The following is a 20,448-nucleotide window of genomic DNA, read 5'->3' on the forward strand; positions in this document are numbered from 1 at the left end:
TGTTTCTCGGTGGGGAGGGGGGGGGGGCTCTATTGATAATATAGTGTATCTGTAGTAAAAATTCATTATTTCTTTAAAAATCTTCTCTGCACCTGAGCATACTGGAGGCAAAAAGAATAAAAGTTTTAATAAGGAAGGATATTTTTAGCAGTTTTTTGAACATCTGGACCATTTGGTCAAGTGTTCTGGTCCTGGCCAGAGCTCTATTAATTTGTATTCTACTGAGAGGAGTTATTCCCCTTTGCCATTTACTTTTGATAATTAATCACTGTAAATAATGTACTTGAAAGGTTAAAAGAATAAGAGAATTATGCAAGAATTTTTATTGTATAATACGAAAAGTATTTCCATAGTTTTAATGATCATGAAGACTTGTAAGTTATAGATAAAAAAAAATAAGACAAAAATAATTTGTCTTATTAAATGTTTATTAAAGACCAAGAGAGGCCAATGTAAAAGATAACAACAAGGGATTACAAACGAAGAACAGATTAGACCCTACTTTAGGAACTGTTAATGAATACTAGACTAATTATTTTTGTTGATCCTGATCACCCTATTTTTCTTGCTTTTGGGCAACATGCAAAGCTTCACCTTTCAGTTCATTTTATACTCTATGGATCCTCTAAATTGTTGTATTTTACTCAGGTGACCGTTAAGGCCCTTGGGCCTCTTGTTTCATCTTAGCATTCTTTGCTTTTTTAAATTAATATTGAAAGTTCCAATGAAGATAGCCCCCTTCCCCCGATCTTGTGTTTACCAACATGCTCTGAAAATGCACATTTCAATGAAAAAACTTGTCGAAATTCATGATGGCTCTCCAAAAAAGGTAATTTTATATGATATTTCTGTCGTATTTTCAGATATCTTTTAAGCAAATCGTACCATGTGACCGACATAACAATTTACAAATGTTTCAGGATCACTGTAATTTTCAGTAAAAACATTAAAATTTATTAGATGGTAAACTTGACACGATTATAATAAGTTTCAATACTAGTAATATTAGCAACATCGATTCTAGCAAAGCCTGTCAACTTTGATTTCTTGGTGAAAAGTAGATTCAAAGTTTTTACTCACAGTTAAAAAATTACTCTGTAATGCTTTCCTCTAATCTGGATTCATATAATCAAAAGTGATAAATCTTTTTAAGTTCAAACAATGAAGTAAAATCTACACGCACCGTATCCTTTCTCTGCATATGCAAGAAAAAATAATGTATAGTTTGTTGAATAAAATATATTTAAAATTACACATAAAAATACTAAAAAACAAATGCATTACATATATTGGCATGTGCAACAAATTACAACCATCTAGGTATTATTGCTACAAAGATCACTGACACGCGTCCTATTACGAGTAGAGGGCATCACACCGGAGTCTGTGTATTCTTAGCTACCACCTTCTCTTGATAATGCTTTTTACAGTACAGAATTCCGTCAGCCTGTGCATACGTGTTCAGTCTGAAATGAGGAATTATATTTTACTGCTTTAACACAAAAATATACGTTGTTTCATGTTGCGTAGGAGGGTTAGAATTTCTGTTCCAGTAAAGAAAACAGCAGACAGAGATGTGTTTCTCTGTTCTGGTTACACAGAACAGAACTGGGAATATCTCTGGCACTTCGTAGATATCAGCCAGATTAAATGAGAGAGAAAAAATGAGCTAAATATTAAATATAAAATTTAAAATTGGTTACCCTCAACTGAAACCCAGACTAAGCAGCAACCCAGTATCATCTGAAGCTTGTTGTTAATTTTAATTAATTTTGTATATTGCTATCCGTTTTGGATTTAACGAAGAAAAAAATTTACACACTAAGGAAATAAATATTTTGGACTGAATTAAACATTAACTGTATTTCAAAGCCAACCACTTTATTTACATTTAGGTAAATTAATAAGACAATTTAAAATCGACATTCATGGGAGTGAAATAACCTACCGTTCAGAATAAATCTTAAAAGTTAAACCAGTACTTACTTGAGTGACATTTTACATTCGGAACACTTGAAGCAGAGTTTATGATAAGGCGTGTCCCCCGCCTCTATCCTCTCGGCTGCATATACAGATTTACCGCAAATACCACACTTCTCCCCGCCACCCTGTAAACACGTGGAGGAGAAATTACGAAAAGTTAATATCAACAGTATTCTTTAAAGTACAATGTTCTATTGACGGCAAAAAATGTATGTTAATTTATTCCCCTAACACTTATAAAGGATTTTGTCATGCATAAAATTGACATCAAAGGACCAACATGAACGGAAAATTCAAAAAGATACATCATTAATATCAGCTAGGAAGAGATTAGCGTGTCTCAGATACTGAAATTTCGGTTAATGTAAGGCTCTTCTCTAGGAATAAGGTTGATATAAACACTGGCAAAGAGTTTAAAGCATCGTTATGTGAACAGTATGATCCAATATATTTTTCACGTCTCGTTTTAACTTCTAAGCAAGACTGAGCAGATTGGAATAGTTTTTTGTTTGTTTTTTTCTTTGTTGTTGTTAACTTTTTGTTTATGTTTTCTTTTTTATAAGTTGTGCCCCCTCCAACTGAAATTGCTTCCTACTGGCCTGTTTAGAAACAGATAAACATGTGTACACTTAGCTTTCTAACGATTGTGCCTTCCTTGGTGAACCGTTAATTGTATTTACAAACAGAACTAAGGTATTGACCGATGCTAGAAAGGGATTGATATATATCTTTACATATATACAAACAAACACTTGTAAATATGCTTAACCTCTCTCGACATATATCCCTGGCATTTATATATAAATGTAACTGTACGATGTCACGGATTTTCTTTAAACACAAACGCTGGTATCCCCCCCCCCCTCCCAAAAAAAAAAATCAGAAACTGTTTCTTTCTTTTTTTTTTTTTTTGTAGATAAATTTTAATTTCTTTTACTTAAGAAAATTTCTGATTAATCAAAAGCGATTCTTTAAGTTTCTTTCAAGATAAAAATACTTTGAAAACGAAGACCTTCCCAACTACATAAAGTCTGTATAGCTCCAGTGTTCCTGATATATGCTAATATGCTACGTTAATAGCTGTATTTACTAATTAAACATGCACGTTATCTGACAAAAACACTAGCAAATGCTCTTTATCTGTGAATGGTGGCTCATCTAATCGCCAGAGAGAGAGTAGATAATTAACGACAAAGACAGTCAGTACTTACGAATTTTGGAGGCATGTTTCCCCTCTAACTGTTGTGTTAGATGTAGCGCTGTATATTCTAATATTTCCTTATTATGATGCCCTAAATACGGCAGCCCTTTACCGACAACCAAGCTTCCTCCTTCTTATATTGCGTAACCTTCTCAGACTTTATAGCAGTTAACTTTATTAAAATTAAAAGATAAGATAATTATTAAAATTAAAAGATAAGTAATATATATATATATATATATATATATATATATATATATATATATATATATATATATATATATATATATATATATATATATATATATATATATATATATATATATATATATATATATATATATATAATATAATGTAATATGATATAATATAATATAATATAATATAATATAATATAATATAATATAATATAATTTTGCTTGTAACGCGTCATTTGATTGGATAAATAATTAGTTTATATATCGTATAACCTGTGTTAACTTAGGTCAAAAACGTATATCAATCAGCTTGAGGTTAAATTTAAAATATGTACAATTTGAAGGCATTTTTGAATGAGAAATTATCTTATTTTGTACACTTATTAATAGAAAATTAAATTATAAGGAATGAATTTAAGAGCTACCCAAGTTATACTGGTATAACCTGGGTTGGAACAGTTACTTAGTAACTTTTTTTAATAAACCGCTTCGCGGTTTATAAAGCGTAAACTGTCCCAACCCAGGTTATACAGTATAACTTGGGTAGCTATTAAATCCATTCCCTAAATAAACATATGGTTACATATGCAAATGTAGGAATTAAGCTTGAAAAGTATATGATAATGTCATGTTTTATACAGGCAGCTAGAAAAATGTGTCTTAATTTAACATTATGCATTACCAATAGTAGAGGAATATTACACAGAACTTAACCCCCCCCCCCCCAATTTTTTTTTTCAGACCTGAAATCTTACATAAATGTCTATTTGATGTAATGTACCTTTATTTACAGCAAGACATCCCGTGTTTCAGTCATACCATTATTTGTACAAGAAATGAAAATTAATATTTATCAATAAATGTCCCGGACGAGAGATCGTAAATTACGATGCACTGTAACTACAACACACCCTCTGATAAGACAGGAACGTGTTTAGAGGCCATCATATGGGGATTGCGCGTCATTTATTATTATATATTTCAATATAATCAGGAATTTGTTCATATTTATTATTTTTTCCTTTTTACAATTATAATTTACATTTATAAGGATACAGTTGATACTGTTAACTTTATGTTCATGTCATTATTTTTTTTTTCCTTTAAAAATAATTTGACGTTATTTGCACATGCATGTCTGAGACTTGAGCAATGGGTGGATCCAGAATTTTCCTCTAGAGGACCTGTTTCTAATGCGAAAAAATGTCCATTTAAAAAAGGGTTTACGAAGAATAGAATATCATAGTTGATGATTAAATTCATGGAGAGAATTTAAGGAAGCCAGGGTGTTTCTGGAAAGCGGCTTTACTTCATTGACATTATGAAAAAATTCTCTCAACTTCAATGTGAACACCTCGTCTGTGCTCAGTATTTTGAGCTGCACAAAAAATCTATGATAATATATAACTGAACTTGCTTTGAAGATGCATTCTGTTCAGCCCCTCCCTTTTCAAGCAAAACAAAACAAAGCGAAAAAAAATATCATAAAACAAAAAAAAAAAAAAAAAAAAAAAAAAGAAGACAAAATAAAGATGCAATTAAGTTTAAATAGATAAATAAATGAATGAATGAGTGGGTGAATGAATGAATGAGTGGGTGAATGAATGAATGAATGAATAAAGAAATTAATAAATACACCCTCCCTCCGGATCTGTTCTGTTCCTGGAACCAGGTGTACTTACAGTGTAGTTACAAGAGAGGCAGACCGGTACCTTGATCTTGCATTCCATGTCTGAACGTATTAAATTTATTAATTTAACGTTAAATAAAATATAAAGTAAAATAAAACATAAAATAAAAAAAAGAATAAATCACATCCCCAATTATTATAAAAGAATTTTTATTTGAATACCTTCAGTGTAAGTGGTTATTTGTGCAGGTGTTTAAAATTTGAATTTACACAGTCATACCACACCATTAATGAAGAATGGCTTTTTGTTTCTGAATCACTCAGGTTTAAAATAATTTATATATTCATCCTTTAAAATCATTTTAGCAGTAAATTAAACAAAAATCAACGCATAAAAAAGTAACATACAATAGCACTCTCTCTAAAAATCATTAAAAACCCTTGACAATCTTATTGTCCGGATTTTTTCCCCGTATCCGGTTTTTATTGTTATTGAATACAGGCAAAGGTCAACTTCAGCATCTGAAGCCATTTTAGATTTTACATCATGGATTACAAGATAAAATAGATGCAAATGCACTTTTGAAATACATTGTGGGACATTTTAAAACATGCCGAAACGAAAAAATCATCCTGCGGATGACTCAGATGGCGATCAGACGATCCCCCTCCCAATACAGTCGTTTTTCTGGCGACAAACAAGGTGCTTGTAGAAGTAGTGATTATCATAATAATGCTATGCAAATATAGATGTGTATTTTACTGGTATATTTAAGCTAAAACCATTGTAAAGATGTTTTTGCACCATTTTTGTGTACATTTTATGATTATTACTGACAAAAAGTATTGATCCATGTGATCAAGGTGATTGCACAGATATAAACATGGAGGATTGTCTGCAGATGAAAGGAATATGAGATTCGACATGAGCTCAGTACACCGACACCCGTCACCTCACGCATGAGGTGACTAAATTTTATCGGGCTAAATTTTCCTAGCCAAAATCACCTTTTCACAGATAGAAATCAACCAGTGCACTTTAACTGGAGTATGAAAAGCATTAAGTTTTTCATATTAAATCAAGATGATTTTTTCAGACAATATTTATTTGTTGATTTACAGAAAATGGCACAAAGTCGCATATTTCTTTATATCCTATAGAAATTTAACATTTAAGTCATTACTGCTCAAAGTCGGTCAAAAAATATATAATCCATGGAGTTTTAAAAAATATTCATGTAATAATGAAATTAAAATATTGTAAAATTCATACATAAGTTAATTCTTTGAGTTTCAGTATCTGATGTTACAAAAGGAAATTTATCCATGGACTTGAAAAGTTCATCATATAATAGGATTCATTCAAATGAAAGAACAACATTTTTTAAATAATACTGAAATTAAAAAATAAATTCTGAAAATTCCACCAGTCAGATCAACCTAATGTTGACCTACATTTTACTAGTCTGACCAAATTTTTACTAGTTTTGGGCAAATGGCTGGTCCCTTTCGCACACACTGTTGCATGTATTATCAAACAAGGCATAAAAGGACAAGTGCACTCAGGCAATAGAGAAGGGCCCTTTTCAGTGCTGTTTAATTTAGAAAATGCTACCAAATTATTTTTTTGTAGTAAAATTTAAACACTGGTGGATACTTCCAAAAAATCAGGTCAAAATGGACATGGGTTTTAAACAACTTGGGAGTTTTGATTGTTTCATCATTATCAGCAGATAATGTATTGGCTTAAATGAGTGTGTGGGAATCATCCCATGCAAGTTTAGTTTCCTAGATCCCACTTCTCATGGTTTAATCTGGATAATTGGTACCAACAGAATCTCTAGAAATCTTCCACTAAAAATCAAACAACAATTCTCTCTTAGTTTTTAATTATTTGATTTTTAAAGCCATGAGGATACTTACATGAGTAAACAAATGGTTGGTAAAAGGTTGAGGTCCAAGTAATTTTCAATAAGACACTTTTTGCTGATATGTGTGTGAGGCAGGGGTATTTCCCAAATTTAATTGCTTCATATCTGCCAAACTGTCATTGGTAGCAGAATTTTTTTCTATTTCAATTAATGAAATATGAATACTTTGACATGAGGTACCCCTTAAAACTTTGTGGAATCATTATCATATTTATCATTTTGTGCTTTTCAGTCCTTTTATAAGGCCAAAACTAGGAAAGCTATGTGAAGCTGCTTGTGTGGTAAGTTTGTACAGTTTGTTTTCATTTACATATACCTGCAATCTTCTTATTCAATTATATATGAGTGTTTTAATAGTCTTACAACTCTTTCCATTGATTAATGTACAATTACAGTGTGTGCACATCTTTTTACATTCATTCTCTTTATGTTTCTGTTATGTTTTAGTCCTTAGAGAGAGTGGTGGTTCAGAATATTCTACATGGCCTGTCCCCCAGTCTTTGTGAAGCCATACAGAGTGTACCCAGATGGAAGGTCATTCAGGCAGCCTTCCCTCACGTCATGCATGCATGTGCAGCTCTTATTCAGCAATGCAAACAGAGCGATAGGGGTAAAAACTTTACATAATTATGATTTAATACGATTTATACTAATGCATTGTATTTTATCCAGACAATATAGAAATTATGTTTAAAAAGTAATTATGCTCATATTCGATGCATGTATAAGTTAAATATGCCAGCATCTGTCTTAAGATTTTAGCTGTTTTAAGATTTATTAGTATTGGAAAATTCATTTCACAATGAATTATGAGAAAATTGTAATCAAACTTTCCTTAATTTTCTTTTTGTTGAAACTATTATATTTGTGAACCTATTGTAGACACAGCTTTTGGTCCTAGTGAAGTGAAACTGCTGTACATTCTACATTGGATAATCCTTGATGCTGCTTCAGAGTGTGAAGACTTGGAGACAGACCCCACTAGGAGTAGTGTCCCAGTACAGTTGCACTCTCTTTGTACTGTCCAGCTCTTGGTGTACCTTCTAGCCCCCGTGATCCACCTGCTGAAGGACTCAGATTTTCAGACTCTGAAGCTTGAGAATGGTCTTCGATTTTGGCAGCCATTATGGGATTTTAGACAGCCAGATATACCATGTTTCTCCACTCCTGTCAAACCACAGAGAAACATACTCAAAGCTCAGCGAAATTTGCTCAAAGTCAACACCAATGCTGCAAATATCTATGTCGGTAAAGGCACGTCCAGGGAAAATTTGAACTTCTTACCTGAGCCACCAACAGCCAGTCGCAAGTCGAGTTTCAATGATCAACAATCTATACATGCACCACTGGCAAGAATGAGTGATATTTGTCCCATGTCCACCGCAGATTCACACTCGGTAAATATGGAGGTGTTATGTGAGCATTGTAACAATGTGATATCTAGCAGAGATTCTGAGGAGAAGCATTGTCAGTGCAAGAGAAAAGAAAGTACAGAGACCTTTGTACCCATTTTGTTTAACTTTCAAATGTTACCCTCCTCTGTTGATGAAGATTTGGTGAAGCAGAGATTAGCCAGTGCTGTCACAAGTGGAATTAGAGGACCAACAGCTCCAGACATACTGAGTGCCAGTTACTTTGATGTAGCTGTTCTACGTTGTCTATTCAGTCTGCATTGGTCTGAAGATGGTGTTTACTGGGCTTTGAAGTATGTTCACCAGAGATTGCTGGAAGTTTGTGATGAGTATGTAAGAAGGGATTATTCTGAGCGAGAGAGAAGCCATTCACTACCCTTCCAAGATTTTAAGCTCTTAAGAAGTCAGAGTATCCCATCACATGGAATAGAAAAATCCCTTGTAAAACTTAAGAGTGGCTTGAAGAAGCCTTCCTCTAGACTTGAAACAATTCCAAGTGCTGGAGAAATTTCTCCATTACTGGAACACAAGTTTCGGTCAAATCAGGAGTCAGATGCTAGTACTGACCACGCTTTAAAAAAAATTAGAACTTCTAGTGCAGGAGACAATAAAAGCCAGAATGCCAAAGAAATGAAGCCCATGTTTTACCTTTCTGGGTCACCTACTAAAGAGGACAGTCCCCATAGTCAGTTGACCAATGAATACTTAAACTTTGAAAAGATGAGAAAGAAAGGATTGAGGTATAATGAGAGGATTTACGAACAATATCTGACAAGGAAGGATGACTCCCCAAGTACAGCTGCACCAACTACACAGGACTTGGATCAGGACCCCAGTAGTAAAGGTCAAAAATCTGTGTCATTTCCACCCTTTCTGACAAAAAAGGAGACAACTGATGCTAAACCTAAGCATTTAGGTTCTGACCGGGATTCATTGATGACCAGTAGTCACAGTTCTTCATCATCACAGCTTGGTGATTCTAGCCACGCAGAGACTCGGACGGGTACAGAAGGCCGGTCAGATGTAATGTCTTCCGAGGATGAGAAACAGAAACCAATGATAATGGTCACTGAGCATGGTGTCTGGGACCGGCAGAGGATAAGGAATACAGTCAGTAAACCCATGGAAGCATCCAATGGAATAAAGGACAGGAAAGGTGATATTTTTGAGAAGAATAATGCCACCTGGTTGAAAGACACTGCCCAGAGGGATAAAGTCTCTGCTATGTTTTTTATGGATGACCAGCCTCAAAATCAAAAGAATGAGAAAGAAAATTCACTTCCCCGCAGTATGACAGACTCGGACATTAACTACAGCCATGTAGAGGAGGTCCATGAAGTCCCAGGGTCTGTCCATTATATACAGGACAATGGCCACCTGAACTATAAAGTCATTTTACAGGCCATTCACTTTAATGCTCTGAACCAAGCCACACCAAGAGTGTGTGAGGTTTTGTTGAATATCATCAATTGTTTACTGGACTTGGATATTGTAGAGAGGAAACAGGATGTAAAGGTACCAGACTCTCCAGAGAGTAAGAAGACTGAGGAAGACAGTACTAAAAGTACAACATCAGACTCCTCACAGGAACAATCAGCTCACGGACTGGCCATGGACAGCTTGTTCAGGTACTGCCAATTACATGTTCAGTTAAATCTCCCTGATATTATTTGATAGAGTAATGTAAACATGGAAATGTTTGTGCTGGGGCAGTATTTGGGAGTTTTGCGATGAACAGTTTTGCAAAATTCATCACCATGTGAACAGTTAAAAAAACATACTTAACAACAAACCAACACATTTTATAGATTCTTTAATGCTTGCAAAAATTTTCACTATGTGAATGCTTTGTTACATAGAAATAGCAAAATTTTACTCCATAAAAATATCAGTGTTTACTGTATGTTGTAAACCCAATTTTTAATTGCTGGCCTTGGACTTAAAGTTGCAATTACATATATTTGTCGGGAACCCAAAATTTTCTTTTGATATTATAATGTTGACACAATCATGCATATAAACATTAAATAATTGCAACTAGCCATCACATTGGTAGCTTAAGAGTCCACTTGATAAAACTTTATAAACTGTAATCTACCGTACACTGCAGAGGTAATAGTGTTAAGTTGTGAATTTAATATTTATATCACTTTCTTTAGGTCACCTGGGTCACTCAGGTGACCTATTGCTATCTGTTATTGTCCGTCTTCGTCCATCGTGTGTTAACATTTGAACATTTTTCAGCTTCTTCTCTGAAACCGCTGAACCAATTTCAGCCAATTTTAGCATATGGCATCTATGTGTGAAGGGGAACAAAATTTGTGAATTTCATGGTCCCTGCCCCCCTGGGGCCTGAGGGGTGGGGCTAAAACCACCAAAATTAATGCAATCTTTAAAAATCTTCTTCTTTACTCCTGGACTTCAAGCAGTCAAACTGTTGGTATGATTGTAATAAGCATTGAGCCCTCTACCAAAATTTTGACATGGCCCCAGGGTCAGGGGTTCTGGTGCTAGGGCGGGGCTATATAGATCATATAGTGAAAGTGCATTATTTCTTTGAAAATCTTCTTCTCTACTCCTGGGTATTATTGAAACAAATTGAATACATAGTTATGATATGAAAGGGTGATTCTACCAAAATTGTGAAATTCATGGCCCCAGGGTCAGGGGTTCTGGTGCTAGGATGGGGCTATATAGATCATATAGTGAAAGTGCATTATTTCTTTGAAAATCTTCTTCTCTACTCCTGGGTATTACTGAAACAAATTGAATACATAGTTATGATAAGCAAGGGTGACTCTACCAAAATTGTGAAATTCATGGCCCCAGGATCAGGGGTTCTGGTGCTAGGGCGGGGCTATATAGATCATATAGTGAAAGTGCATTATTTCTTTGAAAATCTTCTTCTCTCCCATGGGTATTATTTAAACAAACTAAGTACATTGTTATGCACACAAGATTGCCTCTTCCAAAAATGTGAATTTCATGGCCCCAGGGTCAAGGGTAGGGTTCTGGTGAAAAGGCGGGGTGAGGGTGGGCTCTATTGATTATATAGTGAAAAAGCAAAATTTCTTTGAAAATATTCTTTTCTGCTTCTGGTTAAAAAGCAAAGAAGCTAAGTGTATAGTTATGATGAGCAAGGTTACTTCCAGAGTAGTGAATTGCATGATTCCTGAGTCAGATGTGCTGGTGTAAGGATGGGGCTCTTGATAACATAGTGAAAATGCATTTATTATATTAAATAATCCTGTCTGCTCCTTAGTGTTAAGCAGATAAACAAAGTGATTACTTACATGTATGATGAGCAAACATCTGGTCCCAGGGTAAGAGGCTCTGGTGTTTCTCGGTTGGGGGGGGGGGGGGGGCTCTATTGATAGTATAGTGAATCTTTAGTAAAAATGCATTATTTCTTTGAAAATCTTCTCTGCACCTGGGCATATCAGAGGCAAAAAGAGTAAAAGTTTTAATAAAGATTTTTGAACATCTGGGCCATTTGGTCAAGTGTTCTGGTCCTGGCCAGGGCTCTATTAATTAGTAATCTACTGAGATAGTTATTCCCCTTTGCCATTTACTTTTGATAATTAATCACTGTAAATAATATACTTGAAAGGTTAATAGAATAAGAGAATTATGCAAGATTTTTTATTGTATAATACAAAAAGTACTTTCATAGTTTTAATGATCAGGTAGACTTATACGTAATAGATAAATAAAAATGAGACAAAAATAACTTGTCTTATTCAATGTTCATCAAAGACAAAGAGAGTCCAATGTATGAGATCAACAAGGAATTAAAATAGTACAGAAGTATTGATAGTTTGTTAATATACTGTATGGTGATTAGTGATAAATGGGGAACAGATTAGAACCTAATTTATGAACTGTCAATGAACACAAGACTAATTATTTTGTTGATCCTGATCACCCTATTTTTCTTGCTTTTGGGCAACAAAGCTTCACCTTTCAGTTCATGTTATACTCTATGGATCCTCTAAATTGTTGTATTATACTCAGGTGACCGTTAAGGCCCTTGGATCTCTTGTTTATTCATGAGAAGTGTATTAATACTTTTTTTCTTAAGATTGTGCAATAAAGTTTTCATCAGTCAGAATTATGTCTTTTACAATAAGTGGTACTCAATTTACTACAGTATATGCAAGGTCTTTGAGAAATATTTACATTTTATGAGATTCTGGTCTACGTTGCAGCATTTTTAAGGCTCTTGGGTGTCCTAATGGTTGTGGAGATGGATTGAGGGGTAGTTATGGCGACCACTTAAGGTTGAAAGGTCACAAGTGCCTACAGAGACTGCAGCAGATCAACTCCATATTGTTCAGAGTTTACCTGAAGGAAACAGTGGAGAGATGCTCTATACAAGAGACAGTTGACTTTTTACATGCCCTACTGGGTTTCTGCTCAGATCCCACTCTCATTCTCCAGCAGGGCCAAGGCCAAGGTAATGTGCATTAAAATAATGATCAGTGTAGAATTTTAACAAGAGCTATCCAAGTACTTACACTATGCATTGCCTACATGTTTCTTCCTGGTACTGTAGAAATACATTTTTAGCTCACCTCGACGAAGTCGAGATGAGCTTATGCTATACCCCCGGCGTCGGCGTCGGCGTCGGTGTCGGCGTCGGCGTTAGCGTCGGCGTCCCAGGTTAAAGTTTTAGGAGCAAGTCCCATTCCCAAGTAACTATAAGCCCTACCTGGACCAAACTTGCATGGATGATGCATCTAGGGATGGACACTACCACACTTGCTTCGGATGCTGGATCTGACCTAGATTTTCCAGATGAGTGACCAGGTTAAAGTTTTAGGAGCAGGTCCATTCCCAAGTAACTATAAGCCCTACCTGGACCAAACTTGCATGGATGATGCATCTAGGGATGGACACTACCACACTTGCTTCGGATGCTGGATCTGACCTAGATTTTCCAGATGAGTGACCAGGTTAAAGTTTTAGGAGCAGGTCCATTCCCAAGTAACTATAAGCCCTACCTTGACCAAACTTTCATGGATGATGCATCTAGGGATGGACACTACCACACTTGCTTCGGATGCTGGATCTGACCTAGATTTTCCAGATGAGTGACCAGGTTAAAGTTTTAGGAGCAGGTCCATTCCCAAGTAACTATAAGCCCTACCTGGACCAAACTTGCATGGATGATGCATCTAGGGATGGACACTACCACACTTGCTTCAAATGCTGGATCTGACCTAGATTTTCCAGATGAGTGACCAGGTTAAAGTTTTAGGAGTAGGTCCATTCCCAAGTAACTATAAGCCCTACCTGGACCAAACTTGCATGGATGATGCATCCAGGGATGGACACTACCACACTTGCTTCGGATGCTGGATCTGACCTAGATTTTCCAGATGAGTGACCAGGTTAAAGTTTTAGGAGCAGGTCCATTCCCAAGTAACTATAAGCCCTACCTGGACCAAACTTGCATGGATGATGCATCTAGGGATGGACACTACCACACTTGCTTCGGATGCTGGATCTGACCTAGATTTTCCAGATGAGTGACCAGGTTAAAGTTTTAGGAGCAGGTCCATTCCCAAGTAACTATAAGCCCTACCTGGACCAAACTTGCATGGATGATGCATCTAGGGATGGACACTACCACACTTGCTTCAAATGCTGGATCTGACCTAGATTTTCCAGATGAGTGACCAGGTTAAAGTTTTAGGAGTAGGTCCATTCCCAAGTAACTATAAGCCCTACCTGGACCAAACTTGCATGGATGATGCATCTAGGGATGGACACTACCACACTTGCTTCGGATGCTGGATCTGACCTAGATTTTCCAGATGAGTGACCAGGTTAAAGTTTTAGGAGCAGGTCCATTCCCAAGTAACTATAAGCCCTACCTGGACCAAACTTGCATGGATGATGCATCTAGGGATGGACACTACCACACTTGCTTCAAATGCTGGATCTGACCTAGATTTTCCAGATGAGTGACCAGGTTAAAGTTTTAGGAGTAGGTCCATTCCCAAGTAACTATAAGCCCTACCTGGACCAAACTTGCATGGATGATGCATCCAGGGATGGACACTACCACACTTGCTTCGGATGCTGGATCTGACCTAGATTTTCCAGATGAGTGACCAGGTTAAAGTTTTAGGAGCAGGTCCATTCCCAAGTAACTATAAGCCCTACCTGGACCAAACTTGCATGGATGATGCATCTAGGGATGGACATGGCCACACTTACTTCGGATGCTGGATCTGAACTAGATTTTCCGGATGAGTGACCAGGTTAAAGTTTAAGGAGCAGGACCATTCCCAAGTAACTATAAGCCCTACCTGGACCAAACTTGCATGGATGATGCATCTAGGGATGGACACTACCACACTTGCTTCGGATGCTGGATCTGACCTAGATTTTCCAGATGAGTGACCAGGTTAAAGTTTTAGGAGTAGGTCCATTCCCAAGTAACTATAAGCCCTACCTGGACCAAACTTGCATGGATGATGCATCTAGGGATGGACACTACCACACTTGCTTCGGATGCTGGATCTGACCTAGATTTTCCACATGTGAGACCAGGTTTAGATTTAGGAGTAGTCTCGTTTCCAAGTAACTATAAGCCCTACCTGGACCAAACTTTCATGGATGATGCATCTAGGGATGTACACTAACCAACCTGCTTCGAATGCTGGATCTGACCTAGATTTTCCACATGAGTGAATTTTAGCCATATTTTAACCAAATTAGCATGGATGATGTATCTAGGGATGGACACTTCCAGACTTGCCTTGGATTCTGAATCTGATGTACATTTTCCAGATGAGTGACCAGGGTAATTTTTTGGAGTAGCTATATAATATTATGGCCTGTTATGATTAAACTTGCATAGATGGTGCATCTAAGGATGAAAACTTCCAGACTTGCTTTGGATGTTGGAAGTGACCAAAATTTTCTTGATTACTTAACAGGTCAAAAGTTTTTTGAGCAGGTCTATAATTAAATCAAACTTGCATGGATATTGATCTTGGGATGTACCCTAACTAGAAAAAAAATATGATGTGAAATTTGCCTTACTTATAGATAACATTCGTCGAGGTGAGCTTCGTAATCTTTGATTACCTATGTTTCTGTGTGGAATTAACTTCGGCTTTGTATGTTGTCACAGTTTTTCCATGGAAATATGTTACAGGGTACTCAAAATTTATTAAAGACATATAATGACAATCCAAAAAATCTGCATAAATTTGTACTTGGGGATTCAACAGAAATTGTGATTCTGCGGAATTATGCCCCCATGGAAAAAAGTATGTTTACAGTAATTGAATGCACAGTAATAAACTTTTATATACATGTACTTGGCCGGACTTGGGATTATGACATGATTATTTTTTTAACAGAAAGAAAGAGGTCCTGTACCCAGCAGGACCCCCCAGTGAATGGATTCCATAACAACTTTGGTCACAGTATAGGAGGAGTTGGCTATAGAGGAGAGGAGGGTGTACTAATAGCCAACATCCTGAAACCCTTTGTCTCCAAGTGTGTGGACAATGCCAGGGAACTGTACGGGAGTGACAACATAGTATGTGTGATTATCCATCTCTATTCAGTGCAGGAGCATTTGATTTCTCAATCTATAAAATACATTGAATGAGATTCAGTGTCTGAATGTGCATATGTTGTATTCATTTTCTTATTGAATGTTACATTTTTACCTGTTTTTTTTCCATTGGTAATCTGTTTGTGATATAATTTCAGTGTTTGTTCTGTGATATTCGTCAGTTAATGACTTACGTTAAGGAGGTCCACGGAGGAACATTCAGACGGGTGGAGCTGAGTGGATTGTTAGATTCTACAATGAAGCTGAAAAAGCAGGAAAAGGAATCCAAAGTCAGATCAGCAATAGGAATCAGGTAGGCCTTGGGACAGTCTGAGACCAATGTTGAAAAATGAGAAGTGAATGATAGTGGATGCTAGATTTCAGTGATGTGGTATCTGTTATACAGGAGGACAACATCACAGACATCTGAGAGTGGAGATGATATTGGGAAAACCTCAACAACGCCTAGTGAAGACCCTCCAAGTCGTAGCAAAGGAAGGAAGTCCATATTTAAAAAGAAACTGAAAAAGGTAGCAACAAAAAAGATTCCAAAGAAAATGTACTCATAAAAAAAACTGATACAGTATAATTGTAGATACTGTACTTCATGGTTTGTATGTGACAAATATTAATTTTTAATTTCACATAATTTCTTGAGATTGTCACGAGATGAAACAGGGCTTTCAAAAAGATTAGAAACAGCAAATACTTTTACAAAAATGGGAGGTATCTTGTGGAAGCAATTTTGATTAAAAATACTATCAAAGTTCCCTCCATCAAATATTTTGGCTGGTACAATCATGATTCCAGCTAGGTAAAAGTACCAGGTAACGGCAGATTTTGAAAGGCCTGGATGAAATATACTTGTGAAAACTACGTCTTGTTACTTTTCATAAAAACAAGTGCCAGAAAAAAATATCTTACAAATAAATGCAGTGTTATTATGCAGCCACAAGTAAAGCTATGCAAATAGAACTAATATACAATATATATTAATTAGATTAACTTTAGGATTTTACTAGTAAAATTATCAGTTTCATTGTTATGTGGTAATTGATGAAAGTGAATTTTTCAGTCCCTAGCTCTTCAGCCATATGCCACGGCCAGTGATTCAGAGCTTCTGGAAGATTCCAAAAACAAGAATGCCACGACGGACGATGAGTCTGTACCAAACACCTCCAGTACTGGGAGGAGACGATTCAGCAGGTTCCACTTAGGTAGAAAATCAATTCTTTTTTTTGTGAAAATGTGACAATAATACATGATGGTGGAGAATGATGATTAAAAAAACTATAAAAAAAATTCAGTGATCAGAAAAATTGTGGAAAATTGTGTCCATTTATGTGAATTAATTAGGTGATTATTTAAATGTTAGGATTTAGACGCCCCATGAAGCCTGACCACGAGGAAGAGGCCATGAGTGACCCCCCACCTTTGGACAGGAGGGAGAGTAAAAGTGATCTACAGACCTCCCGGATGAAGTCGAAGATGTCCTTCAAGACGGCCAGCCAGGCCACCATTACTTTTCTCAGTGCCCGAAAGAGGATCGAGGGGGGACTGAAAAGTCTGGGCAAGCGGATGAGTAAGAGAGGAAGTGTGGACGGTTAGTTAACAATTTACAGGAAGTCAATTTAAATGGATGTGATAATTTTATCAATGGAGGAAAATATCTAATTATACCAAATAACTCAGTTTTGGGGGGAAGGGGTCAGTCTTGATTCTAGAGCAACACTGCAACACCTTTCTTCCTCAAGTACATGACTGTGTATTCTGAAATTTTTTACACAATGGATTTCTTTTGTTTCATTAACAAAATATGTATAGAAATATCTATTTGATGTATCAGTACATATAGCATTTGGATGAGAATAAAGTGAAAATTGGTGGCATGTTTTGACTTTCAAATGATTTCCTTATTTGTCATAGGGTTTTGGCCATTTAAAATTTTTACAAGATCAACTTTCTTTCAACTCATTCTTTACTTAACTTGAAGAAGTTAATTTACAGTATTTCTTTGTTCTGTATTTATCTTTATTTAGAAGATCTTTAGAGAACTGTTTACTTATGTTCTGTGTAGACTGGAAGCAGAAAGAGATAGCCCAGGTGGAGGATGCTGAGAATGACTCAATCATTGTGAAGGAGAAGAAACTGGTGGACAAGTTCCTCATCAAGTCGGGGATGCTGAGGTTTTCTTTCCTGTTGGAGTGTGCCCCTCCTGGAGCTATTCCTGACCCTCAGCTTGTGGCTGCTATGCTAGAACTGGTACAGTTACTCTGCTTGTTGTTCTACACATAAGAATGGCATTCTAGGGCCAATTTTCTCAGTGTAACATGTAAATGTTGTTTTTGTATATCATGTGCAGTTTGTCTATTTTTCAAACTGTGACATTTCTTTGCTGAATTTAATTATGTTTCTCTCTGTGCAATCATATCTAGGCCATAAATTCAAAAGGAAAAAGCTGGAAACTCAAACTAATCAGAAAATTTTATAGAGCTGTTTCTTACAATTTATTGATGCCATACATTTATATAGGAAGCTCCAGTTGTTGCAAGGGCTGCATTACTTCTAGAATGTGCCCAGTTTATACACCGCTGTAACCATGGAGACTGGCCTAATTGGATGAGACTCAATTTGCCCAGTTTTCGTCAGTCTACCTCTGCACTTCAGAATCGTGGGCAGCCTTCAGGGTACAGACGGACTCTGGCTCTACAGAAATCAGCAGGAAGGATGTTTTATAAATGGGCAGAGGTAATATGTCATAATTGATAACTATTAATGTAGGGAGTAAATAAGTGAAAGGTGTGACATATATGTATAAAATTAGCTGAGCAACAAAACTTTGGGGGTACATCTTATTACTTATATACTAAATTTCAAATTTTATATATTCTTATTAAATAATTGTTGAATTGTTCATACTTGTATCATGCATTTGATGTTTGCAAGAAGTAAATTATTTCTTCTTAATTATATTATTCAGAATCTGGGGAGTATGATGGAGTACATTTTGTCGAAAGAATACAAGGATCGGTTAAATATAATCAGTGATGTTCACAGTGAGTCCAGGAAGAGGGAACTACGTATTTCTGATGAAGAGGAGGACTTCCTTGATGAAGGTTCTATCATTTCTTACATTACTATTTGATAAAGAAAAAATCTTTAGAAAAATGTACCAAAAAAACTTATAGAAGAATGATGATGAAAGGGAATGGGATTTTAATCATTTTAACTTAAGTTTGTAAAATATGTATTTCTTGGTTTGTACACTGTGGTTTGCTTTAGAGACCAGTTACAATTGAGTTGTTTTTATCACAGGCACTGTTAATGAAAAAGGGTCTGAGTGTCCATATGCACTTAAAATGGCTGCCTGTCTGGTACTTCAAGAGATCACAACATTTTTAAGGGAAACATTCAGAGATCTACCAAAAGGTCGCGGGGCCAGGCAAGTGTGGGACCGTCCAACCAGCGCCACTAGGAGGTGGAGCAGCATTGTCAGCAGTCCAGGGCATTCCCAGAGTTCTGAGTCCAACATGGCTGACATTCCACATTCATCATCAGGTTTGTATTGGATTTTAGGCATGAGGTTATCAACTTTAATATCATACAAAATTTTATTTTAAGCCTACATGTAGTTAAGATTTGCTTATAAGACAGTACTGCAGTTTCATTGGATTTCAAAGTGAAATGAGTAAATCCTGAAACAAGTGGAGATTTCTGTTTTTTTGTAGCTGTGGTTGGGAGTCCGAGTGGAGACAACAGTAGGAAGATAAGTTTTGCTGTCCTTGGAGAGAGATCAGACTCGCTACATAGTAGCACTACCTCAATCTCTATGATGGCGGACCCTTCAGTATCACCCAACATCCACAGTGATGACAAAAAGGGTATTTGTGCTGTATTGCTTCAAAATGTGCCCCTACAGTTTATGCTGAGTTCCTTCTAAAATTGAATATTCCTTTTATAAATGTGATTTATTCTTTGTATCAGGGCGGAAATTAGCCACCACTAGACCGAAGATCAAACTTTTCAGGGGAGGATCTGGAAACAATTCAAGCTTCAGACTGAAAAAGGGCTTACAACAAAAACATGGAAGTAGTATGTAATTTGTTTTCAAACTGAAGATCAATTATTTCTTTTAATAATCTTATCTAACATTTAAGTAAACTTTTTCTTAGGTTTTAAGAGATATGGCAGTCAGAAGTCTCGTAAAGTGAGCAGCCAGTCACAGTTTTCAGACAGAGGGACCGAGGAAGATGTCGGAGTAGAGGACACAGAGTCCCTTCTCAGTGATGAGAATGAGGCCCCAGATCATGACGAGCCTAACGATGTCACCCTCTGTCACAATATGCCGTGGATTAAGGTTAATGTCATATGGATTCTTATAGACATATAAGAAGATGCAAAAGTGTGTGGGTAGAGGACAAGAGGCTTTCCTGTTGCCTTCTGAATTTAAAAAAAATTTGAATTTAGGCCTAAAAAAATTAATGTCTTGGTTCTCAGGCCCACCCGGATCTCGTT

At 36.3% G+C, this 20,448-nt stretch overlaps 2 protein-coding genes across 4 annotated transcripts in view; one reads left to right on the forward strand and one right to left on the reverse strand.

Annotated features, from left to right (window-relative positions):
- Positions 1 to 1,221: 1,221 nt before the first annotated feature.
- Positions 1,222 to 3,320, reverse strand: LOC133173099 (uncharacterized). Its single transcript, XM_061308026.1, has 3 exons — positions 3,195 to 3,320; positions 1,987 to 2,108; positions 1,222 to 1,466 (listed from the first exon to the last, which is right to left on the reverse strand). Exons 1-3 carry the CDS (start codon positions 3,207 to 3,209, stop codon positions 1,373 to 1,375), a joined length of 231 nt encoding a protein of 76 aa, XP_061164010.1. The 5' UTR covers positions 3,210 to 3,320; the 3' UTR covers positions 1,222 to 1,372.
- A 2,199-nt stretch (positions 3,321 to 5,519) lies between these two features.
- The window catches only part of LOC133173299 (protein unc-80 homolog), a 53,816-nt gene continuing 38,887 nt past the window's right edge, over positions 5,520 to 20,448 (forward strand). For all 3 annotated transcript variants that reach the window (XM_061308289.1, XM_061308290.1, XM_061308291.1), the window contains exons 1-17: positions 5,520 to 5,714; positions 7,175 to 7,223; positions 7,390 to 7,552; positions 7,825 to 9,982; positions 12,563 to 12,810; positions 15,734 to 15,915; positions 16,092 to 16,246; positions 16,340 to 16,463; positions 17,009 to 17,150; positions 17,309 to 17,536; positions 18,011 to 18,195; positions 18,466 to 18,681; positions 18,914 to 19,049; positions 19,249 to 19,491; positions 19,662 to 19,814; positions 19,918 to 20,025; positions 20,106 to 20,290. In XM_061308289.1, the coding sequence (XP_061164273.1) occupies positions 5,623 to 5,714; positions 7,175 to 7,223; positions 7,390 to 7,552; positions 7,825 to 9,982; positions 12,563 to 12,810; positions 15,734 to 15,915; positions 16,092 to 16,246; positions 16,340 to 16,463; positions 17,009 to 17,150; positions 17,309 to 17,536; positions 18,011 to 18,195; positions 18,466 to 18,681; positions 18,914 to 19,049; positions 19,249 to 19,491; positions 19,662 to 19,814; positions 19,918 to 20,025; positions 20,106 to 20,290 (4,767 nt within the window). In that variant the 5' untranslated portion in view covers positions 5,520 to 5,622. The remainder of the gene's footprint in view (positions 5,715 to 7,174; positions 7,224 to 7,389; positions 7,553 to 7,824; positions 9,983 to 12,562; positions 12,811 to 15,733; positions 15,916 to 16,091; positions 16,247 to 16,339; positions 16,464 to 17,008; positions 17,151 to 17,308; positions 17,537 to 18,010; positions 18,196 to 18,465; positions 18,682 to 18,913; positions 19,050 to 19,248; positions 19,492 to 19,661; positions 19,815 to 19,917; positions 20,026 to 20,105; positions 20,291 to 20,448) is intronic.

Source organism: Saccostrea echinata, unplaced genomic scaffold (genome assembly GCF_033153115.1).
Source record: "Saccostrea echinata isolate AGI-Se365-2 ecotype Australia unplaced genomic scaffold, CSIRO_AGI_Sech_v1 ptg000056l, whole genome shotgun sequence".
NCBI lineage: Eukaryota > Metazoa > Mollusca > Bivalvia > Ostreida > Ostreidae > Saccostrea > Saccostrea echinata.

Bases quoted from the DNA above. Each gene is read 5' to 3' on its own strand.
- LOC133173099 (XM_061308026.1), bottom strand. The intron at 1,467-1,986 runs GTAAGTACTGGT...TCCTCATTTCAG, and splicing joins GAATGTAAAATGTCACTCAA to ACTGAACACGTATGCACAGG.